This window comes from Dendropsophus ebraccatus, chromosome 5 (genome assembly GCF_027789765.1).
Source record: "Dendropsophus ebraccatus isolate aDenEbr1 chromosome 5, aDenEbr1.pat, whole genome shotgun sequence".
In the NCBI taxonomy this organism is placed as follows: Eukaryota; Metazoa; Chordata; class Amphibia; order Anura; family Hylidae; genus Dendropsophus; species Dendropsophus ebraccatus.
The window spans coordinates 111,160,691-111,178,343 of NC_091458.1; the positions used below are offsets into that span (position 1 = coordinate 111,160,691).

General features: G+C 45.3%; 1 protein-coding gene across 14 annotated transcripts in view; it reads right to left on the reverse strand.

Moving 5' to 3' along the window:
• The window catches only part of DMD (dystrophin), a 1,858,252-nt gene that overhangs the window by 91,562 nt on the left and 1,749,037 nt on the right, over window positions 1–17,653 (reverse strand). For all 14 annotated transcript variants that reach the window (XM_069970999.1, XM_069971008.1, XM_069971005.1 and 11 more), the window contains one exon: window positions 15,175–15,249. In XM_069970999.1, coding sequence (XP_069827100.1) covers window positions 15,175–15,249 — 75 coding nt within the window. The remainder of the gene's footprint in view (window positions 1–15,174; window positions 15,250–17,653) is intronic.

The following is a 17,653-nucleotide window of genomic DNA, read 5'->3' on the forward strand; positions in this document are numbered from 1 at the left end:
AAACCCCCAAAAACAATGCTTTCATCTTAAAAGGGTCTTTTTGAATTTTGGGCCTTTGAGTCATTTTATGTCTCTGTAAGCATTCCAAAAAGAACTATTCTTGGCTTATTAAACATTTTATCAAACTCAATAGAAAAAAAAACTAGAAATTACCATTCAGTAAAACTTAAGGCTTTTTTTTCCGCTCACAAAAACATCTGGATGGCAAATTGTATAAGATTTGCTGTAGCCAAAAACAACTGAAATCATCATCTATTTTTCAGCACAAAAAACAAAAACAAAAAAACAGACAAAACTTTTTTGCTTAAAATACAGACAAAAAATTGAGTGTGTACCTAACTTTACTATGCAATACCCTCCAGTAGCGTGTACCATTTTGATTCCCACTTACAAACCTTTACCAAGTGACTATTATTTCAGCTCCACCGTAATATCACATAACTGTTGCTGCACAATAAAACATTTATATGATAAAAGAAAAAAAAAAAAAAAAACACAAATCGATATTGCTATAAGTGTTTCGAGGCACTAAAATCCCAAGATCATTGCTTCCGCACCTCAAAAGGCTTCAATTGGTTTGCAGGAAAACATCCTCAACAAGGCTTACAAGGAAAAAAAAAAAACTACTTTAGAACACCTCTTACACGTAGTTATACGAAGAGTAAAAGCCTCAGTATTGATTTAATCCAACCTCCACTGTCAAGGGGACAGAATATATATTTCCCCAGGCTAAAATAATTTATGTATGGCATGAAGCAACTACCAGTGAAGGTGAAGGAGATTATTTGGCAGGATATAACTCTCTCTGCTTCTAGCATGCTGGTGACTTAGTTAATATATGACTGTATCCCTGTAACCAGATTACCAAGAGTTCACCTTTCCAATGAATCTTTATTCTGCGAAGCTGACAATGAGGTGAGCCGTGCACCTCATATCAATTCACCCGAGAGCACCTCTCCCTAAAGCTGTTACACACAGGCCTTCCAATTCCAAGACATCTCTTGGCAGCCGCGGCTATTTTTATGGGCTTGTCACTTAACAAAGCTATCTCCATCTGTTCAGCTATACATGCAAATTCATAGAAATACAAGTGAAGCAGAAAATAGGAGAGAAGTCATTTTCACAGATTTGTATATACTGCACTTGTTACTTCGGTCGGGCTAAGCCGCTCATACAAACCATAGCATGTTTGTTATCTCAGCACTTATTATTCATAAACTAACACTTGTGTATTAACTATGGAAAGATGAGTGTCGCAAGCCTCTAAACAGATTGCTGAATGGCAAAGATACATGTCCGTGCTATATGTTTCTCATCATTCAATATTTAAATAATCCAATATATTCAATGACGTGTAGCGGAGGATACATGCAGGATCACCAAACAGCTATGTGTACACATCACTCTTATGGAAAAATAAATTCAATAAAAATTATCTATTTGAGTTATAAAATGTATGTTGGCTGTTTGGCAAAATAACTCTCTGCACATGCACACACACACACACTATAATATGTGTGTGTATATATATATATATATATATATATATATATATATATATATATATATATATACACACACATACATACATATACATACATACATACACACACACACATATATATATACATACACACAAATATATATATGTAGTTAGTTAGTTAGCATCTACACTATGGTTTCCTTAGAGGTCCACAGTACATTTTGTGCAATCAGTTTTTATATCCATTTTTGCAAAAAAACAGATTATCCATTTTTCCATTGACTTCCATTATAAAAAGAAAAAAAAAATGGATCCTTTTTTTTAATGGACACAAAAACGTATTCAACCTCATTTGTGTGTCGGTTAAAAAAATGTAAGTCAATGGAAAAATGGATCAAAACGTATGCACACAAATGCATACGTTTTTTGGAAGAAGAAAAAAAAAAAAACACGAATAGGAAAAACGTAGTATGAACCCAACCTTACTAGTAATATATTTCAGTACATGCCCACTGGTATGGGTATATTTAATAACCTGAATTAAAATCCATTTAGGTATTCCTCAGGGCTGTGGAGTTGAAGTCGTGGAGTCGGAGCAAGTTTTGGCTGGAGTCGGAGTCAGAAAAAATGTACCGACTCCAGCTTTAAAAAAAAAAAAAATCTTATAAAATTCATATCAAAACTCAATTTTAAATTGTTCTAAGTGACACTGGCCCTATTACATAAGGGTGGTCACGGAAAAGTTGTCGGTCACTATTTGGCAGTTTGGTTCTGAGTTGGAAGAGTCCATTGTGTGGGGGGAGATCTGTGCTGTTCTCTTCCTGGATGCTGGATGACTGTATATGAGCATCAGTGTAATATGAAGATATTCTGTGTAATATAGAGGAGGAGGAGAAGACATAAGTAGTGTAGCAGTAACTTCTGTCTTCAATGTGGTGTTTTTCTTCAGTGTTCTATGGCTGCAGCAGGCTGTGTGTGTATGCTATGGCTGTAGTAGGGTGTGTGTGTGTGTGTGTGTGTGTGTGTGTGTGTGTGTGTGTGTGTGTGTGTGTGTGTGTGTGTGTGTGTGTGTGCGCGCGCGCTATGGCTGCAGCAGGCTGTGTGTGTGTGTGTGTGTGTGTTCTATGGCGTGCCGCCACACTGACCCCTCTATATCACTATGGGTGACCCCCTCTATATCACAATGGCTGACCTCTAAATTACAGATATCTGGCATTGTTAGCAGTGTTTCTGTGTGTATGATGAATATTTAGTTAGAAACAGAGAAGATTGTTAGCAGGAAAAGCCCACCTGCTCCATCTAGTCTAGTTGTGAGTTGTTCAGGACATGGAGGCTGGAGACTGGCTGCAACCACTGCACACACTGAGAATCTGCTTTATATCTTTCCTCATTCCCTCAGAAGTCGCCCCAGGATCATGAAGGACATTACGGAGAAGCTACTGAGCCAGTGTGATAAACAACAACCCTGGTATCTGACTGGCCATTTATAAAGAAGCAGGAGTCGGGATTCGGAGTCGGTCCTGACAAAATTCAGGAGTCGGAGTTGAGTTGCGGCTTACCGACTCCACAGCCCTGGTATTCCTGGAAAGATACGAGTTCATCACTAGTCCTGTTAAATAAGCAGATAACTACATTTGGCTACACAAGACAACAGTTGACTGTCAACTTGACTTTCCAGCCAAGTCGGTGACGTGGTTGTGTCTTGTGTTTGTTGTGGGCCCAGCGATGAACAAACAAATGCTAAATTGTCACTGACATTGTTACCTGAACAGATTTCTGTAAAATGGGAGATGTGCCGCTGTCGGCTGACTACAGCACAGGGACATGCAAATGATGATCTGTGTAGCTTTCCTTGCACTATTACCGAGTTCTATAAAAGGAGGGCCGATCTGTGAGATCAATACTCATTGACAATACAGCTCTGTGCCATCTAATAAGTCTGTTAGAAAGGCTCATTCCAAAGGGTGTCCATGTTTTAATACAATACTTTCAGTATGTATTTATGACCAGGGAACTAAGGCTGCATTCACACGTTCAGAAAGCCAGACATGGATTTGAAAAGAGGAGGAATCACAGTCTTTCCTTTATGACCTGTTCTGTTTATAGTCTGTTTCTGGCTTTGGCTTAAAAAATCTGTCTGTGTAAACGCACCATTAGATGCTTCTTCTCTAAACTGCTAGGCTGATCGTTGTCTATTACACAAGACGATTATCGGCCGAATAGGGCCCTTATAGATATTTCATGCTTATCTTGAGATGGTAAAGTATACTTGGTAATGTATGAATTAAATTAGAAGCCCTTTTTACGCTGTGTTAAGAAAGATGGGCTGGGCAATATGGCTGCAACCTTTAAAAGCTGCATATCAAATACAGACAACTGATCAGATACAGGAGATGCAATCAGCATTTATAGTTCTGTCCACTTCATGTGTTCTCAGGGGGAACTTTCTACAATCTAATTAGTAAGAGGTTATTCTGTTATTCTTTATTTTTACTCCTTGTGATTTCTAGATCCGTTTTATGTGTATATCATTTTTATTACATAATTTTTGTAACCTTTTTAAGAGCTGTACTCTCACATACTAAATCTTAAATTTAATAAGTTCGTCCTTGATACTCTAAAGCTACCCACAACCTCGAAGAAGAAAAGTATAGCCTAGCAGGGCTAAGCCTTTTTATGCCGGTGAGCCAGCAGTTAGCCTGTTGAAGACTATACGAATGTATCTAAAAAGAGTAAAAGTATCTTGCAGTGCAGTGGTGGTGAGAAGTGGATGTTTGCACCTTGGGGGTGTTCCACTCATTTATACCCTTATATTAAAAGGTATATATAATAATAATAATAATAAATTTATTTGTATAGCGCCAACAGATTCCGCAGCGCTTTTTTTTTCTATGCATACAGTACCGAGGTACATAATACGCAGTTAAATTGGAATAAATAAGTACATAGTTAATAAAAATAACAAAAAAAAATACAAAATACAGAGTATAGACGAGACCTGCTCGTTGGAGCTTACAGACTAATTTTCATAGACACCAGGCATAAGTGCTTTATTTGTCCATGGTCCAGCCATTGTACATAATTAGAATTACAGGATGAGCCAGTAACAACGCCAATGTCTGATGTAGGGATGCACGATGCACCGAAATATCGATACTACTATCGATATTTCGGGCAAAAAAACGATTCGGTACCAGGATTTCCTGGTATCGATACTTTATGTTAAGCTGCCTAATAACGCAGCTTAACATAAAGTATAGAGCAGAGAACACAGCCGGCGGCTAGCAGAGCGCCGGCCATGTTCTCTGTGTGCCGCCCCCTGCCGTCACTTCCTCCTCCTCTGCCCGCCCCTTCCTCCGCTCACTGCAGTGAGAAGTTATAGCCGGCACACAGCGATCGCATGTGCCGGCTATATAACTGTGCAGAAGCCGTTGTCACAACTGACAGCGGCATCTGACCCATCCTGAGCCTCTCCAGAAGCAGTGGGGGTCGGCTACTATGTGTAACAGACCCCCGCTGCTAATGACCCGCAGCCCGTCACACCGCAGCCTCCTGTCCCTCCTGGAATGCAGCCGGTGTGAGGAGCTGCGTCTAGGGCTGCACTCAGTGTGAGGTTGGTGAGACTGACTGATGCCGGCTCGCCCTCCGTCCATCTGCAGAGCTGTTCCTATGCATATTCATGTATGCACACTCTCGGTGGCTGCGCTTCCTGACCGGCCTGAGTGTGCACACATGAGTATGCACGGAGGAACGGAGGTCCGACAGCTGGGGGCTTCCCGGAGCTGAGGGGTGGGGGGATTTGTAAAGGGAGCTAATTTAAGGTGGAACAGACAGCCTGAATCTTGGCCAGCAGCAAAGGTTAATCTTCCTGCTGGCCGAGGTTCAGGTTGTCTGTTCCACCTTAAACTCCCTTTACAAATCCCCCCTCCCCTCTGCTTTGACAAGCCTCATGCTTTGAGTGGTACCGCAGTAAGTGAGAGCAGGGGATGTGTGCAGACATTGCAAACATCCCTGCCCTCTGGTGTGCCCCCCACATTCCTGCCCTCTGGTGTGCCCCCCCCCCCACATCCCTGCCCTCTGGTGTGCCCCCCCCCCCCCCACATTCCTGCCCTCTGGTGTGCCCCCCCCCCCCCCCCACATTCCTGCCCTCTGGTGTGCCCCCCCCCCCCCACATTCCTGCCCTCTGGTGTGCCCCCCCCCCCCACATTCCTGCCCTCTGGTGTGCCCCCCCCCCCACATTCCTGCCCTCTGGTGTGCCCCCCCCCCCCCCACATTCCTGCCCTCTGGTGTGCCCCCCCCCCCCACATTCCTGCCCTCTGGTGTGCCCCCCCCCCCACATTCCTGCCCTCTGGTGTGCCCCCCCCCCCCCCCACATTCCTGCCCTCTGGTGTGCCCCCCCCCCCCCACATTCCTGCCCTCTGGTGTGCCCCCCCCCCCCCCACATTCCTGCCCTCTGGTGTGCCCCCCCCCCCCCACATTCCTGCCCTCTGGTGTGCCCCCCCCCCCCACATCCCTGCCCTCTGGTGTGCCCCCCCCCCCACATCCCTGCCCTCTTGTGTGCCCCCCCCCCCCACATCCCTGCCCTCTGGTGTGCCCCCCCCCCCCACATCCCTGCCCTCTGGTGTGCCCCCCCCCCCCCACATCCCTGCCCTCTGGTGTGCCCCCCCCCCCACATCCCTGCCCTCTGGTGTGCCCCCCCCACATCCCTGCCCTTTAGTGTGCCCCCCCCCCACATCCCTGCCCTCTAGTGTGCCCCTAACATTCCTGCCCTTACACCCCTGCCCTCTGACAGGAACTGACCTGCCAGGCAGAGTAACCCTCTCTTGTCTGTCCAGACCTGGCAGCCTTCACCAGCTCCCTGCAGTGTGGGGGTTGTAGTCTGTACCCAGTGGCGGATTAAATGTACCCTGGGCTGTTCACCCAACCTGGATCCCCCCCCCCCGTCAATCCGCCCACTACTGCCCCCCCCATGCTGTCCCCAATAAACACAATGTTTGGTCCCTTGCTGCACAGAGGATGTCAGGAGAGGAGGGGGCTGATCTTATAGGGGAGGTCACAGCAGCACAGAGGATGTCAGGAGAGGAGGGGGCTGATCTTATAGGGGAGGTCACAGCAGCACAGAGAATGTCAGGAGAGGAGGGGGCTGATACTATAGGAGAGGACAGCAGCACAGAGGATGTCAGGAGAGGAGGGGGCTGATCTTATAGGGGAGGTCGCATCAGCACAGAGAATGTCAGGAGAGGAGGGGGCTGATCTTATAGGGGAGGTCACAGCAGCACAGAGGATGTCAGGAGAGGAGGGGGCTGATCTTATAGGGGAGGTCACAGCAGCACAGAGAATGTCAGGAGAGGAGGGGGCTGATCTTATAGGGGAGGTCACAGCGTCCCAGCAGCACAGAGGATGTCAGGAGAGGAGGGTGCTGATCTATAGGGGAGGTCCCAGCAGCACAGAGGATGTCAGGAGAGGAAGGAGTGTGCTGATCTTATGAGAGGTCACAGCAACACAGAGGATGTCAGGAAAGGAGTGTGCTGATCTATAGAGGAGGTCACAGCAGCACAGAGGATGTCAGGAGAGGAGTGTGCTGATCTATGGGGAGGTCACAGCAGCACAGAGGATGTCAGGAGAGGAGTGTGCTGATCTATAGGGGACGTCACAACAGCACAGAGGATGTCAGGAGAGGAGTGTGCTGATCTATGGGGAGGTCACAGCAGCACAGAGGATGTCAGGAGAGGAGTGTGCTGATCTATGGGGAGGTCACAGCAGCACAGAGGATGTCAGGAGAGGAGGGGGCTGATCTTATAAGGGGGGGGTTGTATTTTTTTTCGAGGTATCGAACTGGTATTGAGTATCGAACTAAAAAATCAAGTATTGGTATCGAACTCAAAATTCTGGTATCGTGACATCACTAGTCTGATGCAGGTAAACATATAAAGTGCAGGAACAGTCAGAGAAATAGAGCAAGGGAAACAGAAGGGGGAAACAGTTTAGGGAACGTTATAAGCGAGCCTGAAGAGATGAGTCTTCAGGGCACGCTTGAAACTGTGGGTATTGGGTATTAGTCTGATGTGTTTGGGTAGGGCATTCCAGAAAATTGGTGCAGCACGAGAGAAGTCTTGGAGGCGGGAATGAGAGGTTCTGATTATGGAGGATATTAAGGTTAGATCATTTGCAGAGCGCAGAGCACGGGAAGGATGGTAGGTGGAGATGAGGGAGGAGATGTATGGAGGGGCAGGGTTGTGGAGAGCTTTATGGGTATAAGGGCCCTATTAGCAAAGTAAACAAGCTGTAATCAGCATTCATTTACTGGACGTACTGCGAGCAGGACTGTACAATTGGTTGTTCGAAGGTCCTTTACTTACATCAAAATTCTTTTTTTTAACCAGTCCCTCCCCTCTTCCCAAATAAAAAAGGGTACATTGCAGATGACACAGAGTTTCCTTATTCGTCAGGTGATCGCTGGCCTTATTGCCTCATTCAGCTTAGAAATCACTTAAAATAATGCCTTAAAGGAATTTTCCAGGCTTACAAAAACATGCCTGCTTTCTTCCAGATACAGCATCATGGTTGCCCTCAGTTTGGGTGAAGCTTTTAGCTCAGTTCGACTGAATTAAACGGAACTGAATTATAATATATTACACACAACCTGAGGACACATGTGCTGCTGTTTTTTCAACAAAGTAGCTGTGTATTTTTTTTTTGTTATTCTGGATAACCCCTTTAAGAGTGAGAAAACTACTTCGCTCTTTAGAGCCAAATCCAAGTCACATGTACAGTGCTGATCATAATGCTCTCAGAGTAGAAAGCGTGAAAATGTTCATGACTACCTATTTAGTTGACTTGGCATGCTGCACATTATTACTATTACAACTTACTGCTTCATCATTACTATTACAGCGCTATCCATATTAGATCACTAAAGACTGAATAGTGTTATTTATTAAATGTGGTGTTATCTGATATCATATGTAACTATGGCATTACTCAATGAACCACAAGTATGCACAAATCACTATTTTATTTAAGAATATATAGTTACATAATATTGAATAAGACTCATTTTCGATGCAAACAACGGACCACATTCCCACAACCTACAAATATTGCTCTTGGCCACAGTACCAAATGAATTGCCTCTATTGCACATTACCTTGCAGCGTAGGATTCAAACAGCTCACATTTTCCCATCATTTCAGCAAAAGCCATGCATAACTCTTTCGTACAGAGGGAAATTATTATGGTTTTTATTGCCATATTGAATAGTAAAAAGGGCTGAGGCAATAAATAACCATTGCAATCATTCTCATCACAAGGAGCCAAGTACAATATATAAACTGGTCAATGCAGCCATTCCTCATTGAACGAGCATGCACAGAAACAAGAAGACATTACTTTTTCTATTCATCAGTACAGAGGGGGAAAAAAAATACAGAATACAATAGTTCAAAGCCTTCTGACAGCCAAATCAAATGTAATTTTAGGTCTTGCCAGGCCATCATGCCTATCGGCACAAGACACATTGGAGAATAAGGATATATGATAACCTCAGTTTAACTATGATGAGTACTAAGGACTGGATTTCCTACTCATAAAACATACAGTAGAGCCCTGAATATGTATTGATTCTCATAGCTACAAAACGCTATGCACTCTCTAGGCTTTCTAGTCAAACATCAAGCTGTGTTTGTCTGCTAAATTCAGCTTTCATACTACTTTAAGGTCAGAGGTTCACTCATCAATAGTGTCTAGCATTAATAAATTCCCCTAAAATAATTGCTGGATGTTGTTCAAAGCTTTCTACCAGCACACTGTTCAACCAATAGCATCAAAACCTGATGTGGAGACAACTGAATGTGGTACATAAAGCAACCAGTTTTTCATTGACCATGATGGGAAAAATTTTTGAAAAAAAAAAAAAAGGAAGTGTGTTACTAGTTTACTAGTTAATATTTGCATTGCAGACAAAAAGTGCAGAAAAATGCCTGACAATGAAAACCACTGCTGTCATTCCGATTGTTGTTCTGCTCCGATGAGGTTTCAGAGCAGAAACAATAACACTGATGTAAAGCCAGCTTTAGATTAATTGATCTACAACAGATATAATACAATAAACAAGAAAAACCTCAATATGACAGTATATCAAGCCATAAAGACATTGGTGGATTATCCTACGATTACATGTTGACTGCAAGAAAGCCTTGCAAACAGCACAGGGCTGATGTATAGCGGGGACTGACATGGCAGTGGTAATCACAGTCCCGGAAAATCTTTGGTTGCCATAGTAATACATGACAACCTTCCCCCAGGAAGGTTTACCTGCCTGACTTCTAATGTCTACACAGTGTAGAAGTAAACGACTGAAAGGGCTGAAGGAGAAGTAGTGAATGCTTTTAGTTTGCTGCATTACTATAAGCCCCCAGGCTTCCCCCAGCTGAATACGATACGGCAAAATGAATCTACATCTACAGTGACTGTATAGAATCTCCTGCTGTTTGAGGTTATAAGAACCTCTCATCAGAGTCACCACTAATGGTACTATTACACAAAGTGATTAACCACTGTACTTGGCCGATTACTGAGCGATAATCCTTTCCCGTAATAGTTTCATGCATGATGTCAGCTGATCGTTGAGTTAAAGTATGACCTAAAATCCCAATAATGATAGCAATGGTCTGCTGGACGTCGCTCTGTGTAATATGAGTGTCGGCGGCAGACTGTCGCTCTCTCTCATGGGCGAGGAAGCACCCCACCACAGCTCCCTGCTCGATGTCGGCGCACGTGTAATAGCACAGACAGCGAGCGGAGAACAAAGATCAAGCGAGCACTGACCTGACAGGTTGGCACTCACTTGCACTAAAGCATTGAGCCATCGAATAGGGCCCTAAAGATGCCTGCTAGAGGTGAGTGCAAATGGAGCATGCTCGAGTCCACCCAACAGTATAAGGTTGAGGTCTGTGGAGAGAAGGGTCGAGCGTGATGGATTTTCATTTACTTAGGCCCCTTTAACACCAAGAAAATCTATTCGGATCTAGATAGATTTCCTGACCCATAGGGTTCTATTGGGCACAGACAACCTTTTTCTTGAAGGGGGTCCGTTCCGGATTAAAAAAAAAAAAAAAAAAAAAAAGTCAGTAAATTATAGAACCTGTCCTATTTCCGTCCAGAATTCCATCACAGATGCCCCCACAGAATCCTATGGAAGTGTCCAGAATTACGGAAGCGTTCCTGATGCAAATCTGGAAAGTGTCCGGAATGACGGGCGGTATATTAAATTCCCCCCTCACCCCCCACCCCAGTCTAGAAATCCTGAAAGCATTCCTGATGGTTTCCTGACGGTAAACACTGATTACTGTCACAAAACACTGTTTCCTGAAGCCTCCTGATTAGGATTTCCTGACAGTAAAAACTGACATGGAGCAAAGGGGCCATACCCTTTAGTTCTTAAAAGGGAAAAGCCAGAGGAGTCTGACTTCGGCTTACCCCTCCTTTCCCCACAGAGAACTCCCAATTGTCTGGCCATGAAGAGTGTTCATGTGGGTGGGAAGGTCATAAAAGATATCTGTTTAGCCAAAAGCTAGGTAGGTGTATAGGTACCTTAGGGCTAAAGGTGGACATAGACAGATAAAAAGTTGGTTGATGGCAAAACAATAGTGGAATAAATGATCGTTTCACAGACACAACCATACACATTTTAATTCCTTTTGCACATTAAAGTTGTTCAGACTGGCCAAAATGATCAATAACACCAGGGGGAATATCCTGAGAACGTCCTGAAAATATTCTTTCCGGATATAGTTTGTGGATTTTTTTTTATTATTTTTATTTTTTCCCTTTCTTTTATACACTGTTTGCTATTATTATTATTTTTATTATTATTATTTATTTATAAAGCGCCCTTAGTTCCAGAGCGCTATACAATAGATAGGCAACAGGCAGGAACAATACAAGATCAGAAAATATTACATGAAGGCAAAAGACAGACTAGTACATGGGGGAAGAGGACCCTACCCGCGAGGGCTCACAATCTATGGGGTATAGGGAGAGAAAGAGGAGGTAAAGTGCAGCCATTCAAGTGTGATGCAGAGTTATTGTAGGTTGTAGCCTTGTTTGAAGAGATGGGTTTTCAGGTTACTTTTGAAGGACTTGATGGTGGATGAGAGACGGATGTGTCGGGGTAGCGAGTTCCAGAGTATGGGGGAGGCTCGGGCAAAGTCTTGGAGGCGGTTGTGCGAGGTACGAACAAGGGGGGATCGGAGACGGAGGTCACTGGAGGATCGAAGGTTGCATGAGGGACGGTAGCGGGATATCAGGTACCGGAGGGGACAGGTTGTGGATTGCCTTGTATGTCATGGTCAACAATTTAAAGTCAATACGTTGGGCAATGGTGAGCCAGTGGAGGGATTGGCAGAGGGGAGAGGCTGAGGCAAAGGGAGGGGAAAGGTGGATTAGTCGGGCAGCAGAGTTAAGGATAGACTGGAGGGGATCAAGGGAGTTAGCTGGAAGGCCAGAGAGGAGGATGTTACAGTAGTCCAAGCGGGAGATAATGAGAGCATGGACCAGCAGTTTGGTAGAGTCAGGGGTGAGGAAAGAGCGGATTCTGGAAATGTTTTTGAGGTGAAGGCGGCAGGAGGTGGTCAGGGCCTGAAAATGTTGTTTAAAGGACAGGGCAGAGTCAAAGGTGACGCCAAGGCAGCGGACTTGGGGGACAGGGGACAGAGTACAGCCATTGATAGTGATTGACAGATTAGAAGGCGGGGTGGAGCGAGATGGGGGAAAGATGATAAGTTCTGTTTTGTCCATGTTGAGTTTTAGAAAGCGGGAGGAGAAGAAGGAGGATATGGCCGATAGACACTCTGGAATCCTGGATAGCAAAGAGGTGACGTCCGGACCAGAGAGGTAGATCTGAATGTCATCGGCATAAAGATGGTACCTAAAGCCATGGGATTCTATGATATGTCCCAGGCCAGAGGTGTAGATGGAGAAGAGAAGAGGCCCGAGTACAGAGCCTTGGGGAACACCAACAGTAAGGGGACGAGGAGAGGAGGAGGTGTGGGAGTGGGAGACACTAAAAGTGCGGTTGGAGAGGTAAGAGGAGATCCAGGAGAGAGCTAGGCTAGTGACACCAAGGGATGAGAGGATTTGTAAGAGGAGAAAATGGTCAACTGTGTCGAAGGCAGAAGATAATTCAAGGAGAAGGAGCACAGAGTAGTGGCGCGAGGTTTTGGCAGTCAGCAGGTCATTAGCCACTTTGGTGAAGGCAGTTTCTGTGGAGTGGTGGGAGCGGAAACCGGATTGCAGGGAGTCAAAAAACGAGTTGGATGAAAAATGTGAGGAAAGTTCATGGTAGACATGTTGTTCCAGGAGTTTTGAGGCAAAGGGGAGAAGCGAGATGGGGCGGTAGCTGGATAAGGAGGTAGGGTCAAGGGATGGCTTTTTGAGGATGGGTGTGATGGTTGCATGTTTATACGGAGATGGGAAGATGCCAGAAGTTAGTGATAGATTGAAGAGATGGGTAAGTGCTGGGACAAGTGCTGAGGAGAGGTTGGGGATAAGGTGGGATGGAATAGGGTCAAGTGCGCAGGTGGTGAGGTGCGATGTGGAGAGTAGTTTGGAGAGATGTTCTTCTGTTATGGTGGAGAGGTGAGTTAGTGGGGACGGGCAGTAGACAGGCATTAGGGGGGGCTGAGGGGACTGTGAGTTGAAGCTTCCTCTGATGTCATCGATTTTCTGCTTGAAGAATGTGGCGAAGTCCTCAGCAGAGATGAGAGATGTGGGGGGTGGCAGTGGGGGGCGGAGAAGAGAGTTGAAGGTGTTAAACAGTTGCCTAGGGTTATGAGATAAGGAAGATATGAGGGAAGAAAAGTAGTCCTGTTTAGCAGAGGTGAGGGCAGATTTGAACTCAAGGAGTGCTCTCCTGTATGTTTGGAAGTGTTCCTCAGAGTCAGTCTTCTTCCAGCGCCGTTCAGCAGCTCTGGACACTCGCCTTAGTTGTTTGGTTAGGTCGGTGTGCCAGGGCTGTCTGTTCGTGCTTCGTGTTTTCTTTTTCGTGAGAGGGGCAACAGAGTCGAGGGCTGAGGTTATTGTGGAATTGTAGAAGGTTGCGGCTGTGTCAGTGTCGTTCAGAGAGTGTATGGTGGAGAGAGGCAGAAGGGAGTCAGAGAGTGTTTGAGTGTTGAGGTTTCTGAGGTTCCTGCGAGGGTGGGCAAGTTTCTGGACGGGGGGGGGGGCAGATGAAGAGAGGAGAAACGAGAAAGTTAGGAGGTTGTGGTCAGAGATGTGGAGGGATGTGCTGGTGAGATCAAATATGGGGCAGAGGCGGGAGAAGATGAGGTCCAGTGTGTGGCCCTTTTTGTGAGTTGCCATGGAGGACCACTGTGTAAGGCCAAAGGAGGAGGCTAGTGATAGGAGTTTAGAGGCGGGTGATTTGGTTGTGTCGATGGGGATGTTGAAGTCGCCCATGATGATGGTGGGAATATCTGTTGAAAGGAAATGCAACAGCCAAGTGTTGAACTGGTCAAGGAAGGTGGTTGCGGAGCCTGGTGGTCGGTAGATGACGGGCAATTGGAGGTTAGAGGGGGAATAGATACGGATAGAGTGTACTTCAAAGGAGGTGAGGGTGAGAGCAGGGAGAGGAGGGCTTGGCGTAAAGGAGCAGTTGTCCATTAGCAGCAGGCCAACCCCGCCACCCGGCTTATTGCCAGGGCGAGGGGTGTGAGTAAACTGGAGCCCACTATAGGAAAGTGCAGCAGGGGAAGCAGTGTCAGTAGGGGACAGCCATGTTTCAGTTATGCCTAGGAAGAAGAAGTTGTGGTAAAGAAAGAGATCGTGTATGAATGTAGGTTTATTGCAGACAGAGCGTGCGTTCCAGAGAGCAGCAGAGAAAGGGACAGGGGGAGGGGGGTCAGGACGGATGCGTATGGTGTTAGAGGGGCGCTGCCGTGATCTAGAAGAATGTGGACGAAAGGAGGGCAGTGGAGTATATGAGTTCAGGTGGGGAGGGCCAGGGTTTGGTGAAATGTCTCCAGCAGTGAGAAGTAGCAGAGACAGAGACAGTAGGTGTGAGTAGGTAAGAGGGCGCAGACATTGAGAGCATTTGTGGTTAAAGGTTTTAGTGTATGGAAAGAGGATAAAAGGAGGGGTGAGATCTTTTATACACTGTTTGCTAGATCTAATAAAGTATATTCAGGATCTTCTGCAGCTTTATTGTGTAACGTAACCTATGAATCAGGCTCACTGGCCCTTTAAGTCTAGGCGTTTTCTGGTTCACTTACTTTTGTTTTACCTCTTCAGGAAATGAAACCATTATCCTTTTCTGCAATCAGTTTCTTAGACATAAATAAGACAAAACTGTGTTTTCTAGTTTTAGGGATTGGTAATGAGTCTCCCCTGGGACCGAGACAAAACAGTGGGACACGTTAAACTGATAAAGTGTTATCTGATCGCTTAGGTGTATCGCAAAGTTCAGCGCACAAATGTTAACGCCAACTTCAATTACAGAACTGAAAATATAATCAGGAATCTAGAGATCATTAACCAGCTGCTGCATTGCTGAGGGTAATTTATTTATGAGCCACAACAACCACAAGCTTTTTTTCCCTCTTTAGCTGTTAAACACTTCATGTAGGAGAATGCAGGGACTGGAAAGCAAGAGACTTTACAACAGCGGAGTACAGCCAGCACATCCAAGTACTTACAGCACAGAGCTTTCTGCAGCCTCCTCAGTTTCATGGCAGTTCTGTACGCCGAGAATCTCACATTGTTTAAGTCGGCTAAAAAGGAAAGACAACATGGTTAAAATGTTGTTACGGAAGGTAAGAAATATTTTTTAATAATATCACTTCTGTGATGCCATAATAGCTCTATATATCTCCACTACATCAAACCCATCTTAGAATGATCCAAAGAAATAAGAGGTGCCAGAAAAACTAAAAGGTTATGTGCACACTACAGAACCCCGGCAGATCACCCGCCACTCACGGTCATCTTCACTGATCCCATAGGCTTCATTCTATGGTTTGACAGATTCCGACGTCCGCCCAAAGAATAAACCCGCTCATTCTTCGGGCGGAATCTGGCAAACCATAGAATGAAGTCTATGGGACTTGCAGAGATTCCTTTTGTACGTTAAAATTGTTCAGACTGGCCATAAATGATCAATGTCACCAGGCAAAGCGGAATGTCCTTTCGGGGGTGAGCTGGGTGATTCATGGGTGATCAGCCGGGATTCCGTAGTGTGCACATACCCATACGCTGTACGGTGCTCTGGGCCTAACTGGCCCATTTTTACCAGAGGACACCCTGATGGGTCAAGCACACAATAAAGGGCCAATAGAAAACAAAATGCTATGCTTTAAGGCTATTTTCACAATGACGTTTTTCAGCATGTAACGGAAAGTTAAATATATGTGATGGATGTCCACTATTTTGAGAACATCTGGACTGCAGTTCACATATGAACATATGCTAGCATAAAGGGACATGTCACGTATTTTGAGCGTATTCCTTGACATGCATATTGGAGATGCAAGATGCCAATCAGCCTCAATGGAACTAATCTGTGTCCATGACTGCTATTGAAAATGCCATCCGAAGCATCATACACTGTAAAAATACAAGGCTGCCCATGGAACTTCCAAAAGTGTATGCGGTGTAATTTTACCCTAGCGAACAACAAAGCCATGTGAACATTCTCTTAGACTATATGGTTAAGGCTTACATTGCAATAAATAGTTGAACATTACATGTTCTGTATATATTAAAAGTGGTTCCAAAGGACACTATTTCAATGATGACCGTGTCCATTTCTTATATTAATCAGCACGTTTCAACTTTAGTGTGGGTTCACACTACGGAATATGCGTGCATATGTCAATTCTTTCGGCTGATAGTGGAAACTACAGTACCTGCCCATAGAAAGGTGTCTATGGAGCCAGCGGAAAGGCGTGTCTATGGAGTGCGTACTAGGGACGGAACCCAAAATTTATCTGTGCGGATTTCTTAGTGTAAACCCACCCTTTAGAGAGCAAGTTGCCAGACTACTGCCCCTATGCACTGATCCAATCCGCCCCTGTCCAGCACACCCCTCCTAATCGGTGCTCTGGGGGAAGTAGTCCCACCCCCTAGTGTTCCAAACTGTTTGTTAAGGATGTCACGATTATATTTTCTATATTTAGTAAAGCTACTACAATAGAAGAAACATGTTAGATTGTCAGCAGAAAAAGACCACTTGGTCCATCTGAGCTTCTAAACACTTAGGGCCCTATTCCACAGTAACGATAATCAGCCGGATCGGCCCCATTTGGCCCGATTCGGCCGATTATCGTTCGGTGAAATAGAGAGAACGATCAGCCGATGATCGTGTCATCGGCTGATCGTTCATTTAGGGCCAAACCTAAAATCATCGTTCCCCCACCGCACATCTCTACGGTTGAATAGCGGTGCGCGGCGGGCGGGCGACCGACGATTTGACAAGCAGCAGCATACATTACCTGTCCAGGCTTCTTCTCTATGCGCTGTCTTCATCTCCGGGTCCTGCGCGCTCTATCTTTAGAATGGCCGGTCAGCTGACGGAGCGCTCAGCCAATCACAGGCCGGGACTGCCGCGTGTGGCCTGTCAGCTGACCGGCCATTCTGAAGATAGAGCGTGCGGGACCCGGGGATAAAGACAGCGTGGAGAAGAAGCCTGGACCTAGCAGATTGCCGCTCGTTTACATAGTTGATCGGGCCCTCCTCGGCCCGTGGAATAGGACCCTTAGAGAGGTTTACATTCCTTACAGCTTGCATAAGTAAACACTAATGCTATGCAAGTAACCCTATTTGCACCTCAGCCAATGAAGTACTGACACAAGCCTTAGTAGAAGAACACTGTACCCAGAATTAGGGCTGGGCGATAATGGCCTAAATCAATATCGCGGTTTATCGTACATGTAGCCGCGGTAACGATAAATTGAACGATAATTATGACACGCCCCCTTTAAAAGCCACACCCCTTTGAAAACCCCATTTTCCGATGCTAATACAAACGTGAATTTACTCCATAGAACAATGTGCAGCAAACTTCACAAGTAATACACAATATTTTGGCACCTCCTACACCATTTTCAAGTGGCACTTGAAAATGGCATAGGAGATGCCAAAACATTGTATATTACTTGTGAAGTTTGCTGCACATTG